General features: G+C 38.6%; 2 protein-coding genes across 2 annotated transcripts; both read left to right on the plus strand.

Annotated features, from left to right (window-relative positions):
• Positions 1–1,433: 1,433 nt before the first annotated feature.
• On the plus strand, positions 1,434–6,220 carry LOC145897723 (N-acetylneuraminate lyase-like). Its single transcript, XM_082986130.1, has 8 exons — positions 1,434–3,065; positions 3,130–3,200; positions 3,404–3,491; positions 3,553–3,610; positions 3,868–4,036; positions 4,989–5,134; positions 5,514–5,685; positions 6,004–6,220. Exons 1-8 carry the CDS (start codon positions 3,004–3,006, stop codon positions 6,156–6,158), a joined length of 921 nt encoding a protein of 306 aa, XP_082842256.1. The 5' UTR covers positions 1,434–3,003; the 3' UTR covers positions 6,159–6,220.
• A 4,169-nt stretch (positions 6,221–10,389) lies between these two features.
• On the plus strand, positions 10,390–16,859 carry LOC145899220 (dual specificity tyrosine-phosphorylation-regulated kinase 1B-like). Its single transcript, XM_082987953.1, has 14 exons — positions 10,390–11,652; positions 12,001–12,060; positions 12,173–12,285; positions 12,686–12,787; positions 13,150–13,335; positions 13,441–13,588; positions 13,654–13,793; positions 14,008–14,154; positions 14,459–14,605; positions 14,733–14,876; positions 15,087–15,204; positions 15,429–15,572; positions 15,901–16,017; positions 16,142–16,859. The coding sequence occupies exons 1-14, from the start codon at positions 11,313–11,315 to the stop codon at positions 16,597–16,599; spliced, it is 2,364 nt and encodes a 787-aa protein (XP_082844079.1). The 5' UTR covers positions 10,390–11,312; the 3' UTR covers positions 16,600–16,859.
• The last annotated feature ends 740 nt before the right edge of the window (positions 16,860–17,599 follow it).

A 17,599-nucleotide genomic window follows, 5' to 3' on the forward strand; every position in this document is an offset into this window, starting at 1 on the left:
CTTTGTTTTGAGATATACTGTTAGTGGATCATGTTTTTTAGAAATAGATTTTCCAGATTTTGCGGGCAGGTTAAGCTTCAGGGATCTACAGTGACCTGCCTGAGTGGTAGATATTTGTATCAATATTTTGCTGCCATATGGCAAACCAAATCCCGTATGAAGTAGTATCCGCTAGATGAGGGCAAAATACAATGACTTTTGACTAATTTTCATTTTCAGTATATATGTTGACATCCGGGGGTACACGGAATCAACATATGTGCTAAATAGGTCTGGCTGTCCTGACTAAATGAATTGAGAAACACTTTGAAAGGTACTTTATGGGACTCATGGATTTTGACATGAAAAATTTTCGTGCTAAAACAACGGGAATCGAAAGCTTTAGCACCATGGTTATTGTAACGTCGTGTAGACCGCACCATTGCATTTATACTGAAGTCCTGGAATTGCAGCAAAAATCTAGGATTTGGGCAGAAGGTGCGGAATTTTTTTATTTCATGTTGGCACGCAGTCTCAGGGCTTCACATTCCGTTTATAGTTGGTGGATAACTAATTTAGCTATCTACCCGTCTGGGGCATTTTATGTTACATCGGTCGCTCCCATGCATAATGACACCAACATTTGTTGCTATATAACTTTAGCAGCCAGTTTTCCAGAAAACTTCAACTCTCCACTGTCTAATGCAACCACAATAAATGTTTTCTGTTAACGAATATCTAGTGCCTTATGTTAAGAATATCACGAGCTTTTACATCGGCTGGAGTTCGGGGAGTACAATACCGGTAAATAGTTTGGGTTAGTTGCGCAAGTAGGGTGACGTCATTCCGTCGATCGCATGAGTTGGTTTGAAGCAACGATCCGTAATCTTTTCTGAGTTACAAGGCAAGAAAAATAGTCGGTAGATGTTTGGAATAAAACCAGCCAGACCCAATGAGCTGATGTCGATGTGACAGAAGCATGTTACAAGGGCATATGGAGGTTGTCTTTCCTCAGGAGCTGTAAGAAGCAGAATCATCAGAGCGTTTCTTGTAAAGAAACAGAAAATTGTGGTTAAAATGCTTAAGCCTCAAGCAAACAAATAAACGTTAAATGGTCAGATTATTTTTTGCTAGTTGTATCACTAGATGACCCATGCTGATATAGATAACCTACAGAATTAGCTATATGATGCCTTTTGCGTAGTCTTGTTAGACCGTAACCGTGGGCTGCAAACAACGAAATTTAGTTGGATGAACTTGCCAAGGTGAAAACGGCAACCAACTTAAATATCTACCGTTTGGCTATTTAGCTAGCAAGATTGTCGTTATAGTCGCCAAAGCTGCACTGACGAGACATGTCGAAATGGTGGCCCCTTCTGCTGCTCATACAAAACCGTTGTTTTTGCTTTTTTAACGTCTTATTTCGTTTGGTTTTCTTTGTGTTTACTTTTGTCAGACGAGTTTTTGGTTAAAGATCTAGCAACCGACCTGTTTTTGGTGCGAATGAAAAAAACAGGTCGAGTGTATTCATCATACATTAAACTTTAACTATGAACAATAATTTCTTACATATAGTGTTTGATTGATATTTGGTTGAGAAAACATCGTGAAATCTGATGAAAATGTGTTACATATGTCAAATTCTTGGAGAACTGATGTTGAGAAAAACAATTACTTTAATGTTGATCGGGTCAAACTTATATCAGAGCAAACAAAGATATGAGTGAAGTTTGCTGCGCAGCGAGGAACAAACAGTCGTTGCAGTTGTAGCAATGAAACCAACATTAGTTTTTACTACGTTAAATATTAACTCCGCTCAACAATGTGTGGGCAACAACAGCATATTGCCCAAGGTTGCAGGCAGTTTATTGTATGCTCATTTCATGATCAGTGTGCAGAATGCATGGTCGTCTGTTTGTAAGATGCTGGTTTATTACGCCTGTGTGATGTCACTTAAACGCAGGTTTAGTAGAAGAAGGATCGTTGTTTGTTTCAGCAATTGTTGCTTTTTCGTAAAGGGTCCTATGTATTAGTGCTGTTTTTTTTTGTAGGGATTAACGAAACTTACGCTTTTCACCATGTTCTGTCGTTCGGTAAACTTCCTTTGATTGTTAGTTGATGTTGTAAGTGTTTACCTACACTGTATTGCGGTAGACTGTAACTCTTAACTGTGGCCTCGATGGCGCTAACGCGCGAGTCTCAGCGGTTGAACCCGAAAAAACAGTTTATTATCAGACTGTGGGAATAAATCCCAAGCCGGCGAATAGCTTGTAGAGTCTCAATAATAATAGCAGTGTCTTGTCACCGAATAGAAGATTAAAGATAGAACGATGATTCCGAATAGAGTAGAATCGAGCCGAATGCAAAGAGCCCAATTAACAGGCGCACACGACTATCTATACTTGGACTGTCGGAAACTTATTGGTTGGTTTAGTCACTTGCCGTTATACATCACTTGGGTTAATATAATACAAGAACAAAGGTGTGGTGTAACATAAGCATAGGAGAACATTTTATGCGGTAAACAGGATGTTGAATGAATCACTTTACTCGAAAACATTCGATGGAAAAATTATTTGGGTCACATTATGGGGCTATGTTTACATTTGGGTCGGAAGTTTGCGAAATAATTCTTCTGGTAACGGGGGCTTGCAAATGCTTGTGCAATGCTGCAAACGAAATGGGTTATGCAATACTAGTGCAATGCTGCACACAAAACATTACGCAATGTTAGTACTGGTTTCTCTTACGTATGTTACTATGTAGACAACTTGTGTATGGGTGCAGCCTACGTCGAATACAGAACACAATGGCAGGTTTGACTTTAGCAAGAGTGAACAAACATTTCGACTCACTGGTCAGATATTTCACAGGCGAGCCAGAATGAAAACCCAGCAACAGGCCAGCATATGTGGCCCGCGGGCCGCAATTTCTCCATGTCTTGACTGTAACTAAGCTTTGTATGTAATATACCGACGTGGACCAGTTTTGCTTTTCAGATATCCCCCACAAAATATAAAAAAAATGAAAATGAACCCCATCAAAGGTCTGATGGCCGCCCCTTTTACCCCTATGAAGGAAGACGGGTAAGTTGTCATGGTGTCGGCGTTAATTGGGCCATTGAGCATAAATATTATCATCTCTATGCAGCTCGATCAATCCAGACATGTTGGATCGCTATGTGGACGTGCTTGTCGAGCAAAATGTGATGAATGTATTCGGTGAGCAAAAGTTTTCCTAAATTATTATTAGCTTGTTCAACGTACGGAATATTCAGGGGAAATCTATAAGTATAAATATGTGGTGCGTTTTAAAGTTAAACTGTCTTTATCCCCAGAGCATGCACTTCGGAAATGTTGTTTTGGTATAATTTACCATTGTGTTTTAACTTAAATGCCATATTTAGTATTTCTCACAATTTCAGTGAACGGGTCTACGGGCGAAGGACCCAGCCTGACTTTGGATGAAAGAAAGACTATGGCCGAGAAATGGATCAGTGTGGGGAAAGGAAAGTACGCATTCTCTTCACTTAATGTAAAAAAAACATCAAGCTAAATTTATCACTTCAACAAGGTTGAACAACGTCGTCATTCATGTTGGAACAACCAACCTGAAGGAAACTCAGGATTTGGTGCGTGGATCGTCACGATTCTAGATTTTTCATAATTGTTTGCGATAAATTTCATTTCAGTTATTCAATTTTGTCTTCTATTATACGTAGGCCTATACAAAAAGTATTACCAACAATTCTTTTTGGCGAGTCTTTCAGCAAAAACTATGGCCCTCGAAACTACAAGGTCGTAATGTAATATACCATTGGTTGTTTAAATAAGGTTATACAGAATCTATAAAACTCATAAAACTTTACATTCTTCCCCTCCAATTCAGGCTCGGCACGCAGCCGCAAACGGTGCTGACGCAATCGCGTTGCTCCCTCCATTCTACTACAAACCATCAACTGTGGATTCGTTGGTGAAATACTTGGCCAAGGTCTCCGAGGAAGTCCCGAACTTACCGGTATTTTACTACCACATTCCAGAGATGACCGGCGTGGCTTGTAAGTGCAACAACAATTTCTGCTCATGGGATTATGACAAACAGATCTGCAGCATGGTTTTGGGGATTTAGCCTTTAGTCAAATCTATAATCGCCCTTCGTGTATGTTGTGATGGTTGCAGCGGCATATTTTGTTCTGTAATGTGGCTAGGCATGGAATAGCCTATCACTTCTGGGGCGTTGGGAGTCCTACGTAGTGCCATTATCATTCAAGACAATCGTCAGCAAATCCTCAATCGCGTGTGTTCGCAAGATTAAGTTATTTGTGTATCGTAACTATACCTTACACATGGCGTGTTGTCGTTCGGTATAACATACAATAAGGACAATAACCCTCACCAGTATATAATATTCTTTCCCGCCACCACGATCGCCCCGCCAAACGCGCATTATGACGTAACAACCTCCTAATATTCTTTCCTCGTGTTGTGAATTGTGGTTTAGGTTTCATCTCTCCCAAAATGTAGTAAAAGTGAACGATTGTCGCAGTTTGTTGTAGGACAGTAAAATGTAGGTGTTAAGTCGCTGCGACTGTTAAGCTTTTTATTGCAGTCGAAGTCGAACCAGAAATAAGTCAATGCAATATAATGTTGGTCAACTTTTGGAACCGTAAGAATTTTCTTTTTAAATGAGGAATCGGTTTTAAATCACGTAGATCACAATTTTGAAACTGCTTTGGCTGATAGTAAATAAAGTGCGTGTTAATTTCCGACCGACCACATTCTAGCAGTTGGAGTACTGAATGGTTTAGCAAAGTTCTTGAATTCTACATATTGCCTCTATCTAAACTATTTTTTGTATTTCGTTGTTTGTCATGGGGAAACTTTCAGATCTTAAGCATGGCACAAACGTCAATATAAAGAAGAAAAAATACTCTCTATTTGCATAACCCGACCCTATTTCAATGCTTAAATCTTTGTTTTACTTCTTTTACACAATGGTTGAGTTTTTAGTCCCGATGATAACTTTTGTGGAGGCGGCAAAAGAAAAAATCCCGAACTTTGCTGGGTTGAAGTTCACTTGCTTTCACTTGGACGATTTGGGCCTCTGCTGTGACAAGTTCGGTGAAGATTTGACTTTGCTTTACGGAAAAGATGAGGTTTTCGTTTGAATTCCACTATATGATATTTTCTAATACAATTTAAATAGTTTCACTTTTGTGTAAAACAACCTCAAAGAAAACATGTAGCATAGATTCCATCCTAATATGTTTTGCCACTACAGTATTTTTCGTCAAAAGTTTAAAAATAACTTGGCTCATTAGACTACATTGAAGACAGGGTCGGTACTGTTTAAACCGACCCTGTTTCCACTTTGAGAATACTGCAATACAAAAACAAATCCATCGGACAACACATAAGCAACGCAGAAAACGAACTTTTATATTCGTGCAATATTTTGAGACAATTTATCTTACTTTGAAGATTTAGATTTCAGTGAATCTACACGTGTTGAACAAAAAAGTGCGTGTTTTTCAGCAACTTCTCGGTGCTCTGGCCATGGGCGCAGTTGGTGGAGTTGGAAGTACCTACAACTACGGTGGGAGAATTTACTGGAGAATGATGGAAGCATTTAAGAAAGGGGATCTGAGGCAGGCCAAAATACACCAGTTTCAATCGCAACGATACATACACTGCATGCGACGTCACGGTACAAAATGACCACCAGCAACCGAGCTGCTTAGCTGCTAGCGATGTAGCCTATTACCTTTGTAACCATAAAAATTCACGCATGCGAATTTGGAGTCTAAAAATGTAACGGAGGGTATGCAACCCTCTACTTTTATATGCCTTCTGCGTGCAACATGTGACACATGAGCACGTCAGGTGTAGGCGTTGGATATGTTTTTAACCTACATAACCTGTGCGGACACCAGCACTACCACAAATTGGAAATATACCAGATTCGAGTTGAAAGTATCCGGTTAAGACCGACAAGGAATTTCGTTCCATCTGTTTTATTTTTCAGGGTTTAGTATGGGTCTTCATAAAGCTGTCATGGAAAAGGTATCGGGAATACCCCTTGGTCCCCCGCGCTTGCCAATGCTACCCTGCTCTGAAGAAAAGAAGAATGCTTTGTTTAAAGATCTCGAGTCGATGGGATTTTTCGAGTTCCTTAAATAAAAACTATCTGCTTTAGACAGTGTTCTTTCCCTCACAGATGTCTGTTGATTTCAGTAATAATATTGAAGCACTTACTATTCCATTTTAGAGAAGTTTACAAATCACAGCATGTTTTCTGCAAAATGTTAGGCCGGGTCCACACTCACGCTTTGCGCCGGCGGATTCTTTGTTTCATTGTACGCCGGCGTACGGGCGTACGCTCGGGACAAAGAATCCGCCGGCGCAAAGCGTGAGTGTGGACCAGGCCTTATCCAATTAATTTTAAATTCCACAGAAACCCACCAAATTTTTGAAACGTAGTTGACTGGTAATACATTTTGTACAATGTCACTAACAAAAAATATTCTATCAAAGAATCGAACTAACGCATCAATTAAATAAAAATCAAATACCACCGCGGCTGTTGAATAAAAAAATGTTTGTAGGAAGTATCGAGGGGATGTACCTTAAACTGGCTGTAGAATTGCTGCTTGCGTTTCTGTTGCAAAATGCTATTATGACTATCGTACTTTTCAAAGGGGATGTATCGCAAGGTTGGGAAGGCCTGTTGTAGATGGACCTGGCGTTTTTGAGCGGTTTTGGAAATAAAGCATACAGTAACTGCGTGTAACCCAGCAAAAGCTGTGTTGATTAACCTTTTTTTTCATGCAAGCAGGAATACAATTATGTGACTAAATCTTATACATCCCCATATTTATATTAACTTTCGAAATTAATGGTATATTGGAAATAGTTTTGTATGAGTCAAGTCTGCACTTTTATATTTTCGCGCCATTTGTGATTTCTATCCAACACAGTCTTTGTATTGAATTTATCGATAAATCTCCAATGGCGACACCATCGACTAGCTAGGTCTGCTGTTCGAAATAACAGTAGCTTTCCTTTCGCCGCCATTTTGTTTGTTTGATTAGCGTTTGTAAATCGTTCAAGTGTGCAATAAAATTGAACATTATGTTGTGCAGGTTTGGACCTGTCGTTGCTTGCACGTGCAGGTACATGTACCAGCTATCTGTGGATTAATTCGAGCACAACATGGCGGGGCATTAAATTCTTCAAAACGTCCGTGTATCGCTGGCATTGGTACGACGCGGTTTTGTTGACATAAGTTGTGATATAAGGTTACAATTCAAAAAGCCTGTCACTTTCCCGCGCAGGATTTTTATGTTTTGGGCAAAAACTTAATTACAAGAAAGATGCAGTTAAGATTTGTTCACACAAAGTTGGTTTTTAGTTTATTTTTTTTGCAAAACCGTGATGTTTGCAAGATTTTGGGTCGAAGAGTTAAGAACATGAAAAACTGTTTTGATTGAATTTTATTGTCAAACACTTTTAAGCCATTTCATGTTTTATTGTTGGGTATATTCTATTGTTATTACTACATAATACTCATTTAATGGACATTATATTGCCATGTGTTGCTGTTGTAGTACAAGGTGTCACATCTGCTATATTGCCAAACATTTGATTTGGTTGTTTACTATTTTTGGATATACTGAATTGGAGTTGCACAACGTTGGATATTAATGCAAAAATGCGGCAAGATGAGAAACAAGTTCATGCACCTGCTCAATAATATGCATTAGCCTACTGCAACTGATTGGTAAGTTTTAAATCAGTAGCATTGTAAATTACCACCAAAGATGTTTTTTTATGGCTAACAACAATGACTAGATTAGTCTCTTTCGATGATGGTTGAAGTCTCTTCTTCAAAGCTTTGCAAAAAATTCATTTGATCTTAAGTGTAAAATCCAAAAGGCTAGCAATCCTACCTTTATCGACAATACTTAAATGTGATAAACACTCATATTCCTTTCACTATCCAGATTGGAAAAATGCCGTGTGTGGAGGATTTAAATAGCTAATGCAACAAAATACGGGAAAAAAAATGTTGCGATTGTCCACACAATTAACTATCGCCAAAGAAAATCCTCCCGAGCATAAAAACTAACTTTAAACTACTGAAACTATATATATATAAAATGAAAAATCTACAGTAATAGAACTATTTAGTTTACATTTTAGCATTCAGGGTATGTAATAGTTTTATTTTAACTTTAATTTGTGATGATAAAAGGTGTCATGTTATTTATCTCTAATTAATAAAGGTTTTTGTTGCAGACTCGCTTAACTGCTGTTAAATCCATCCTCTTAATTTCAAAAAAGGTAAGCTGCATGGTTTTGCTTAATTTGCTGCAAGATAATTCTTTATAGATTTTATGATTTGTGGAGCACGAACTGAAATGATCATTCTTACCAGTGATTCAAAATTTTTATGAACCAGTGACACACTCATTCCTAACAAATGTTGTAATAATGACACAACCAAAAATTATTCACCACTTTCAGAGATATAGTGTTGACCTTTTTTACATACTGGTATGTCGCAGCACACCATTTGGGAACCTCTAATTTATACCTTTTGCTGATATAAGAATAACAGCCTGACATGATTTTTGTAAAGCTTAGTTTAATGTATATATATATATATATATGTCAATACAAAACAACAAGCTTTTATTGACAACGTCGTCATCTGATTTATTACAATAAAAATTTATTGCGCTTACATACAGTGTGCATTATCACTTTTATGTGAAACTTGTAAAAACACTTGTGTTGTCGCCGATGTAAAGACAAAGCCTGACGAAGGGCCAGATTCTACTATCATTCATGAGCAAATCTTAACCTAATATATTATGTATATGCCTTTACTTTTGTAAACATGATTTGGGGTCATGTGGAGTATCATGCCTACTGCTAAAATAAATTAGAATCATGATTTTTATTGATGATTCATGGCAACAATGCCTACAAATTATTGGTTAGTGTTGCACCATAAGAAAAAGCCACATTTTTTACAAGCTGATTCACTTTTTCAACTCCCCCACAAAAACATGTGAAAAGGGGAATAACCTTATCTGTGTTCACATGGATGGGAAAGACAAACAAGTTTATATTGTTTGTCAGATTGCTAAACCGTTACCTGTCTTATAATCTTTTATTCCCCTCGCAAACACTTTTTGCACTTTTCAGATTATTTTCCTATAGAAATGCAACATACGAACAACAACTAAATCAGTTTCTGTCTTTAAGGTTTTTACTTAACATGCAATGACTCTCCAGACATGTCCGTTATTGTAAACTATTGTTTAAAACAACACTATATTTACACATAAACCAAGTTCATGTAAACAAATCCTATTAATCTTAGCAAAATGCAAAACAAATACATAACACACTGCTGCAGCAAGATTCGGTCCAATAAATAACATAAATGCCCTTGTTCAAAACTTTTACATCATCAGTACTGCCTGACCTTTGGACTGTGTGTCATTGCATTTTATCTCTTTTTGTTGTCCCACTACACCTGTGAATGTTTGTTAACTTGGATCAACATTCCTAAAGCTTTCTGCTGCAGTTAAATACACAGGCCAATTGTTGTATTTGCATATGGTGTAGTGCACTTAATTACTTTCTGTTCAGTGGTTTTGCATATTGTACTGACAAACTTTGCTGAGGTTCAAAGATTTGGGAGCTTGAGTCAGTAACAGCTATTTTTCCTTCATGTGTCATATGCATTAGTTTGTTGTGAAGTTTTTTTTAATTTAAATGAGAGAGTTCCTTCGGATTGTTAACAGTCATATGGTTAAATTGTTTCTCTTGCTACTTCTAGCATCAAGCCAGACAGAAATATTGATTTTAGTTTAGGTGAACAATGTGGCATATAAGAATGCCCTTTGAAGTCCACTTATCTGATGCAAAACCCTCAGCCTTATTTTTATTTGGACACGAGCGAATTTTAAGTTACAATTAGTTTTTTTGTGAATTAATGTTTCTCTGGTCCAGCAGTATCTCCACAGACTTCGCCACTTTTCCACTAAAGATAGAGGTGTCAGTAGTGATTGTTTACGTAATAGTGATGCTTTGTCACCTCAATCGCGCTCGCCTTTGTTGTTTGCATATAATGTGAGAGGAAAACAAAGAAGCATGAATTGTTTCGTAATAATCTTTAACTGTTACGTCATATGACTCGTCACGTAGAGTCGTCCCGCCCTTTTTTCTGCCGTTCCACATTTTTTCTGGGCGCGAGCGGGTCTTTGTCTCTTTTAATTGGGTCGCCCGCGCGCACGTATGTGCGAAAGAGAAGGCTTGTGCTTGACGCGCGTGGGCGTGCGCGCATGCGCTCGGGCAACTTTCAATCTCGTTGCATTTGACTGAACACCCGCGTTGGCGAGACAGTGCTGGTCGCCTAAGTGCGTCGTTTCTTTTGTGTCTGGATCTTACGTTGACTTGAGCTGAGGGCCTGAAATTCTGATCAGGATACAACAGATAATAAAGGCAGGTAGGAGGTTAATAGGTCGCCCGTTTTTAACGCGGAAGTGTTCAAGCTTGCTGGCGAGGCGGCAGAACGGAGACTGAATATTTCCGCCATCGCCGCGCAACTGCAACCTCTGTGTATCACACGAGTAACTGTCATGCCGTCGTGACGTCACTTGCGAGGAAAGGGTAATTGTGACGCAAGTCTTCGATCAGCTGTTATCGGCATCCACCCTGACAACTGCATGTGCCCTTCAAGATGCCATCGTGCGGTCAGCTGCTGGATTATCGCTGTTTGCTGGACAAGGTTTGCGGGCAAGGTCGCACAGCGTGAGCATATCACAGCAAGCTACTTCTGATTCACGATCGGTTTCCGACCAGCGGCAGATGGCCCCGGGCGCCTTTCCTCACACAAGCTCGCTAATTGTCTCTGTCGCTTTGTGACGTGTCGCCGTTATGGTTCACCGCGCGCGGATGTTTTTGTTTCCTCTGACGTAAACAAAGTACCGAGATGATCACGGAAGTGTGTTGTGCGGATTGCGAATCACAGAAAGACGCATGTGTGATGCCAGACACTTACTGCTGTGTTTAGTGCAGGTCGGATAAATCAATAGGTGTAACTGTGTCAATGCCTTAGGGAAACATTCGAAAACTAAAACAGCAGTGACATCCAAGTATTATAACATGGTTTTCTTGATATACTGACTTTCTAAACATAAAAAGTTTCATGAGTTTTTTTCATTTGGTTTTTGTGTGCAGGCAATTTTACATGTAATGAAGAGTAAATAGTGAGTAGCGTACCAGTTGAACCAAGCTGCTGGTTTCTTAAATGCCTTCATGGTTGTTAGGCAAAAAGGACTACTGCATCCAAAAGCATGCCACATATGTGACAACCTTGTATGTGAGTGTGTTAAGAACAGCAGTAGCAACATGTGGGGCTCAACCATCACTTGTGGGGATAGTGGACAAACCCGTGCCACTTGGAATGAACTGTCTTCATGTCGGATAGACTGGTTTAATAATAAGTCGAGCAAGTCCCAATCTGACTTGCACCCAAGCAAGTATGACAAACAGACAGTAAATGGGAATATTCTGCAACCTGGTATGAGACTTGCCACTGCATCGAGCAGTGATGTAAACAACTTCGATGCAGATTCACTGTGCAGTGCTGTCAGAGGTAGAAGACTTTCTGTATTATGGCGAAGAGTATTCTCGATTACAAATCACAGTTGTTCTCAGCAAATTTTACACCTTTGGTATTAACACAAGCAGGACAACAACATAGCATTTTTTACCTTGTTGCATTGTTTCTACTTGGGTTTTTTTTAACCTTCAATGTAGGATTATTTAAAATTTGGTATTTTTTGCAAAAACTAAATCATAATATGTAAGGAGTTAATCATTCTATTTATTTATTTATTCGAAAATTTTTCAGAACTATCTGTGAATATGTCATGATATTGGTACAGAACATATGTAGCCTTTTTGTTGCGGATATATTTGTTACAATTTACTTTTTGTTTAGGTGTTCCTGGCAACAGTAAAAACCCCTTCACATCATTACTGGCCCCACTTGGGTCCATAGGTAAGTGTACATGTAACATGGCCTAGTTGAATTTAAGCACAGCTGAATAAATATTCTGAGAGCTGTAGCACAAATGTAAACCACACTTTGTGAAATGAATTGTTTCTTTCAGCTTTAGGGGAAGGTGGGGAAAATAAGGAGTGCATTGTTCACCGTTCCAATCGACGGAACAACATCAAGATGTCTCAGGACATGGACCAACAGATCTATGCCCAACAACAGAAGGTAAAAATCACAAAATAATGGCAATTATAAAACTGTCCAGATGACAGGTTATTACTATAAAAAAGGAACTCCAAAACTTGATGATTACGTTGATTTTGTATATTGGAACCTTCAATATACAGACAACAAATTGTGTGTTTCGTGGTTGGTGTATAATGCAGTTATCATGTATCCTAACAATGCTGACCTTGTGTTTAACTGCAGGAATTAAAACCCTTTTTGGCTAAGACTGTAGGGTGTATTAAGCCATCTTGTATACTAACGTATTCATAGCTGTCACAACTTTTTGCTCCAACCAAGGTGTTGTTAAACAATAAATGTGCTGTGCTGTACTTTGTGTGCTGTCAAGAAACTTTTTTGTTTGGTAATTTATGTAAAACTATTTATTGATATTTTGTAGGAGCAAATGGCCCGGATTCCTGGACAGTTTCGTGATGCACATAAAGCCCCCACAAGAAAACTGTCAGTGGATTTAATTAAAACCTACAAGCATATTAATGAGGTTAGTGAATTTTTAAAGCCCCTTTAGGGCTGTTCTTCATTTAATATTGATGGTGGTTGTGTGGTGGTATGGTGTATAGAGACTGCCAAATCCAGTAAGGTGTGAGGTGCTCTTCAAGATGTGTCTCAGATATATTTTATACAATAAGATAGGGGTAAGTCACTTTGACAACAACTAAAATTGAGAATAACATAGAAGAATTTTGTCGGATGTTGAAATTATACATTTATATGGGCATGTACTTTTGTGGTTGCTTTTTGGATCACTACTTAAAATCTGTGCATTGTTTTCAGCTGTTAGATATTATTGTGATCCTTCATGTTGCAATAGATTTTGATGTTTCTAAACAAATTTTTGAACAGGTTTATTATGCAAAGAAGAAGAGAAAACAACAAGCTGCTCAGGAAGATGCAAGGCCCCAAAAAGAGCGGAAAGTGTTTAATGATGGTTATGATGACAGTAACTATGATTACATAATAAAGAATGGTGAAAAGTGGAATGATCGTTACGAAATTGACTCTTTAATTGGGAAAGGTTCATTTGGCCAAGTGAGTATGTTTCAAAATTAACAACACTGATTTATCTGTGTTAGGATACCTGTCACTGTATGTTTTGTTTTATGCTCTAATGCAACTTTTGTTACACTTTTGCAGGTGGCAAAAGCATTTGATCATGAAGAACAGGAATTTGTTGCCATAAAAATCATCAAAAACAAAAAAGCTTTTTATAAACAAGCTTTAATTGAAGTTCGTTTGCTTGAACTTATGAACCGTTATGACTCTGAAAACCGATATTATGTTGGTAAGTCCAGCAGCTTTTTTCCAGCGTTTTTCAACAATGTTCTAATCTTTTGTTATGATTTGCAGTTCGTTTAAAACGACATTTCCACTTCCGCAACCATCTGTGTCTTGTTTTTGAATTGCTCTCGTACAACCTCTATGACTTACTGAGGAACACCAACTTCCGTGGAGTGTCGCTTAACCTAACTAGGAAATTTGCACAACAAGTAATTAATTTTTTATGAAATTCCTGTTGTTGCTAATTTTTTATGTTTCAACATATATCAGGCAAAAAGAAAATCTTTTGTTTTTGGCACTCATTTTTCCATAAGTCTGATGCAATTAGTTTTGTAACTTTCCTTTTAAACTTTAAAAAGGTATTGGTGTGAAAAGCATTATGTACTTAAGGTCCTAATTTCAGTTATGCATGTTTAATTTTAGTTATGCACGGCCCTTCTATTCCTCTCCACTCCTGAAATAAACATCATTCACTGCGACCTAAAGCCAGAAAACATCCTACTTTGCAACCCAAAACGGAGTGCCATCAAAATCATAGATTTTGGTAGCTCTTGTCGCCTTGGTGAAAGGGTAAGTTTTACCATCACTTTTTTGATGAAATCTTGGTTCAATAATAAAGTTATTCAGCTAAAACATTCCCAAATTATTACTTTTCCTGTTTGTAGTAAAAATGTTTACTTAAACTAAGTAAAATGGAAATTTTTATTACAAATAGATGTGTAAGGTGTGCTAGTACCATTATAATTAATGATGAACAATTAAAATTACATTATTGTAACATGACCGGCCACCAACTTGATTTATTTCCTGTCTGGATATTCCTTAACAGGAACTAAAACATTTGACAACTTTATCAAACCAAGTTTTTGTGCAGATATACCAATACATCCAATCTCGGTTTTATCGGTCTCCTGAAGTCCTTCTTGGGATCCCTTATGACACAGCAATTGACATGTGGTCACTGGGCTGTATTCTTGTTGAAATGCACACTGGGGAACCCATTTTTGCTGGATCCAATGAGGTAAGAAACTGAAAATGTTGTAAAATGCCTATTTTGAAAGATTGTCAACGAATCTACAATCAAACTGTATATAATTACATTAAAAATACTATATTTATTAACAATTTGCTTTTATTTTTTTTTGTAGGAAGACCAGATGAACAAGATTGTGGAGGTTCTTGGTATGCCTCCTCAACATATGCTTGACAATGCCTCATCACAAAAAGTTCGAAAAATGTTTGAGCGCCAAACAGATGGAACATGGAAAATGAAAAAGCAAATGAAAAAACAGGTAAATTCCCAGGTGGTGCAATAAGCAATAGTGGTAGTGGTAGTGGTTTTGGTACACAATATGGCAGCCTGTAAGTGAAAAACAGATGACTGCTTGGCAATATTATGCTTCTGGCAGTGATTTAGATTTGATGTAAATTATTTGTTGTGCTTCTCACCTGTCCCCAAAACACAAGATGACAACGGACTGAAGATAAATTTCTGTTTTTAGTACAAGGAACCTGGAAGCCGAAAAATTCATGACATCCTTGGTGTTGAAAGTGGAGGTCCAGGAGGAAGAAGGGCAGCGGAGGCAGGACACACTGAGCAAGATTATCTTAAGTTTAAAGGTAGGTTGTCTCGAGCTGTACAATAGTTTATGGTTGTTGTCTTGATTACACCTCCACTTTCTAAACTTTAATTAAACGAACATTTAGTACTGTTTTTTTTTACCATGGTAAGTACATGTGGAGTATATGCTTGATGTATGACAATTTTAAATGGAACTAAAAATGGCTTTTTGGTATTAGTTTCCAGCAAGGCAGAAGCACCTTTAACAACTAAATTATTGCAGACTTGATTCTCCGAATGTTGACATATGATCCCAAAGATCGACTGACGCCATTCTATGCACTACAACACAGCTTTTTCAAGAAAACTGCTGACGGTTCGACAAACACCAGTTCAAGTCCTGCACAAGATCTCAGCAGTTCCTCTGGTAATGAAATGGATTAATTGTTGAGTTACTTTGATGGGACTTTTATAAACAGGAGTGCTATACCATCAATATTTCTGGGAAATGTCATTTTTTTAGATGGCCTCCTTATTTTTATGTTCTCCTTACATCAGTGTTAAATGCAAGCTTATTGCGTGTAAATGTCCTAATTTTTCTGATAGCTGATTGCATACAAAAAATTGTCCTAACTCTATGGCACTCCTTTTATTCAACATAAGTTCAAGTTACTGAGTTATGCCTTAAAGTTAACGCATGTTGCATGTTTTATTACATTGGAATCTCCTGTCTAATAAAAAACAATGCTTTTTAGCGGGCAGTGGTTCATCATGTGGCAGAGCTCGGTCGGATCCAGGAAGTCAGCAGGCTTCCCATTCAACCACCACAGAAATATATGCACGAGAATCTTCTGCCACCTATGCATCACCAGGTAATATACTTATGATTTAATTTACCATAGGGATTCAACCTGAATTCTATGTTTCTCATAGAAAGTTCCACTATGTGTAGGTTGCGTTTGTTAGGCCCTCTAAAAGCATTCACTTTTCTTCTAGGTTATGGTAGTGGTGCTTATATCTCACCGTCCGGGTCAAAGGTCAAATCACCTACAGCCCCCACCACAACCAACAGTGCGGCCGCATATCCACAGTATGCCCACTCATCCGGAACCATGTTTCCTCCCCAATCACCGACAAAACCGAGGGTCGAACAATATATCCTTAACAGCACGTCAGGGGCCGGACAACCGCCATTTCCTACAATACCTGGGGCCATGTCCTTCTATGGGAGCACATCTCCCACCAATTACTACCCTCCTAACGGATCAGGTGATGTAGCTGCGGTGATACTTGGTCCCCATCATCAACCCTTCCTCACCCAGCCTGTGGTGCCCATGGACTTTACACAACAGCCGCTCGGTCGCAATCCTTCCAGTGGACATCAAACTAGGACACAACAGGACTCTCCCATGGCCGGGGTCCAGGTGCAACAGTCACCCGTACCGTCGTCGTGACGTCACTAATCTCCAGGGGAAATCCCCATGGAGGAAAATCCTGCTGGAGTTGCCAATAACCGAACGGGGTGCGGCAGTCGGGCGTGACGGCTCGACGAAGTGGAATCGATTCGCCGAGGGGCAGCGAATTTTCGGTGCTAGGGACGCACAGGCACATTTGTGAGGCGTTGCGGAAGTGTGTTGTAAATACCTTTGTCTTTTTTTCTCTCTTTTTTACCTGTTTTTGCAATTCACGCAAAAATACAAAAACCCAAATTGTGCGTTTTTCTTCGGTGCAGTCTTTGCCAGAAAACACGCAAAGGTATTTTACGTTGCAGCAGAGAGTTTGCAGTCACAACGCGCAGTCCTTTTATGATACCCAGCTAGTGTTGCAACGGTATCGGCAGAAATCGCAATATTATTGTGTTATTTAAAGTTGTACGTTTACATAGAGGAAAAACATACTATTTCAGCATTACTATTTGCTGGTTCTCTGGTTATGTTCAGCAGGAGAACAATAACGGCAGTCCATTGCAACTTCCACCAAAAAACGCCCTTTTTTGTTCGTCGGTGTAGCTAGGGGTTGGAAAACTTTTTAACCGGCCATAAATTATCAAATATTTACCACCACATTGGAATGTTTTTCTGTTGTTTATAAACCAACTATTTACAATAATCTATGTTTAAAAGATGTAACCGAAAAGCAAAAACTTGCACTAAAATAATTTCTAATTGCACTATGAACAGCTCCCAGCAGACAAAAGTACGTCGTATAGACGTCAAATTGTAGTCCCGACCAGTGGTCGAAATCTGGTACAGTTTTTGGTAGAAAGTGCAAATTCAAAAGACGTCGAAACCGGACTCTAATCAGACGTGGTTAGCTGGACGTCGTATTTACGTCCAAATATGTTCCTTTTTTATCAGTGGTCGAAATCTGGTGCAATTTTTGGTAGAAAGTGCGTCGATATTTGGTTGTAAATTCGCATCTAAAATACGCCTGTTCCTGCCTGACGACGTACAT

Source organism: Ascidia mentula, chromosome 4, assembly GCF_947561715.1.
Source record: "Ascidia mentula chromosome 4, kaAscMent1.1, whole genome shotgun sequence".
Classification (NCBI taxonomy): Eukaryota; Metazoa; Chordata; class Ascidiacea; order Phlebobranchia; family Ascidiidae; genus Ascidia; species Ascidia mentula.

Excerpts from the sequence above, each read along its gene's own strand:
- LOC145897723 (XM_082986130.1), top strand. The coding sequence starts at position 3,004 with ATGAAAATGAACCCCATCAAAGGTCTGATGGCCGCCCCTTTTACCCCT. Across the intron at positions 3,611-3,867 it reads TGAAGGAAACTCAGGATTTG|GCTCGGCACGCAGCCGCAAA; the intron begins GTGCGTGGATCG and ends CCTCCAATTCAG. Across the intron at positions 5,135-5,513 it reads TGCTTTACGGAAAAGATGAG|CAACTTCTCGGTGCTCTGGC; the intron begins GTTTTCGTTTGA and ends CGTGTTTTTCAG.
- LOC145899220 (XM_082987953.1), top strand. The coding sequence starts at position 11,313 with ATGGTTGTTAGGCAAAAAGGACTACTGCATCCAAAAGCATGCCACATA. Across the intron at positions 13,589-13,653 it reads TGAAAACCGATATTATGTTG|TTCGTTTAAAACGACATTTC; the intron begins GTAAGTCCAGCA and ends TATGATTTGCAG. Across the intron at positions 16,018-16,141 it reads TGCCACCTATGCATCACCAG|GTTATGGTAGTGGTGCTTAT; the intron begins GTAATATACTTA and ends CTTTTCTTCTAG.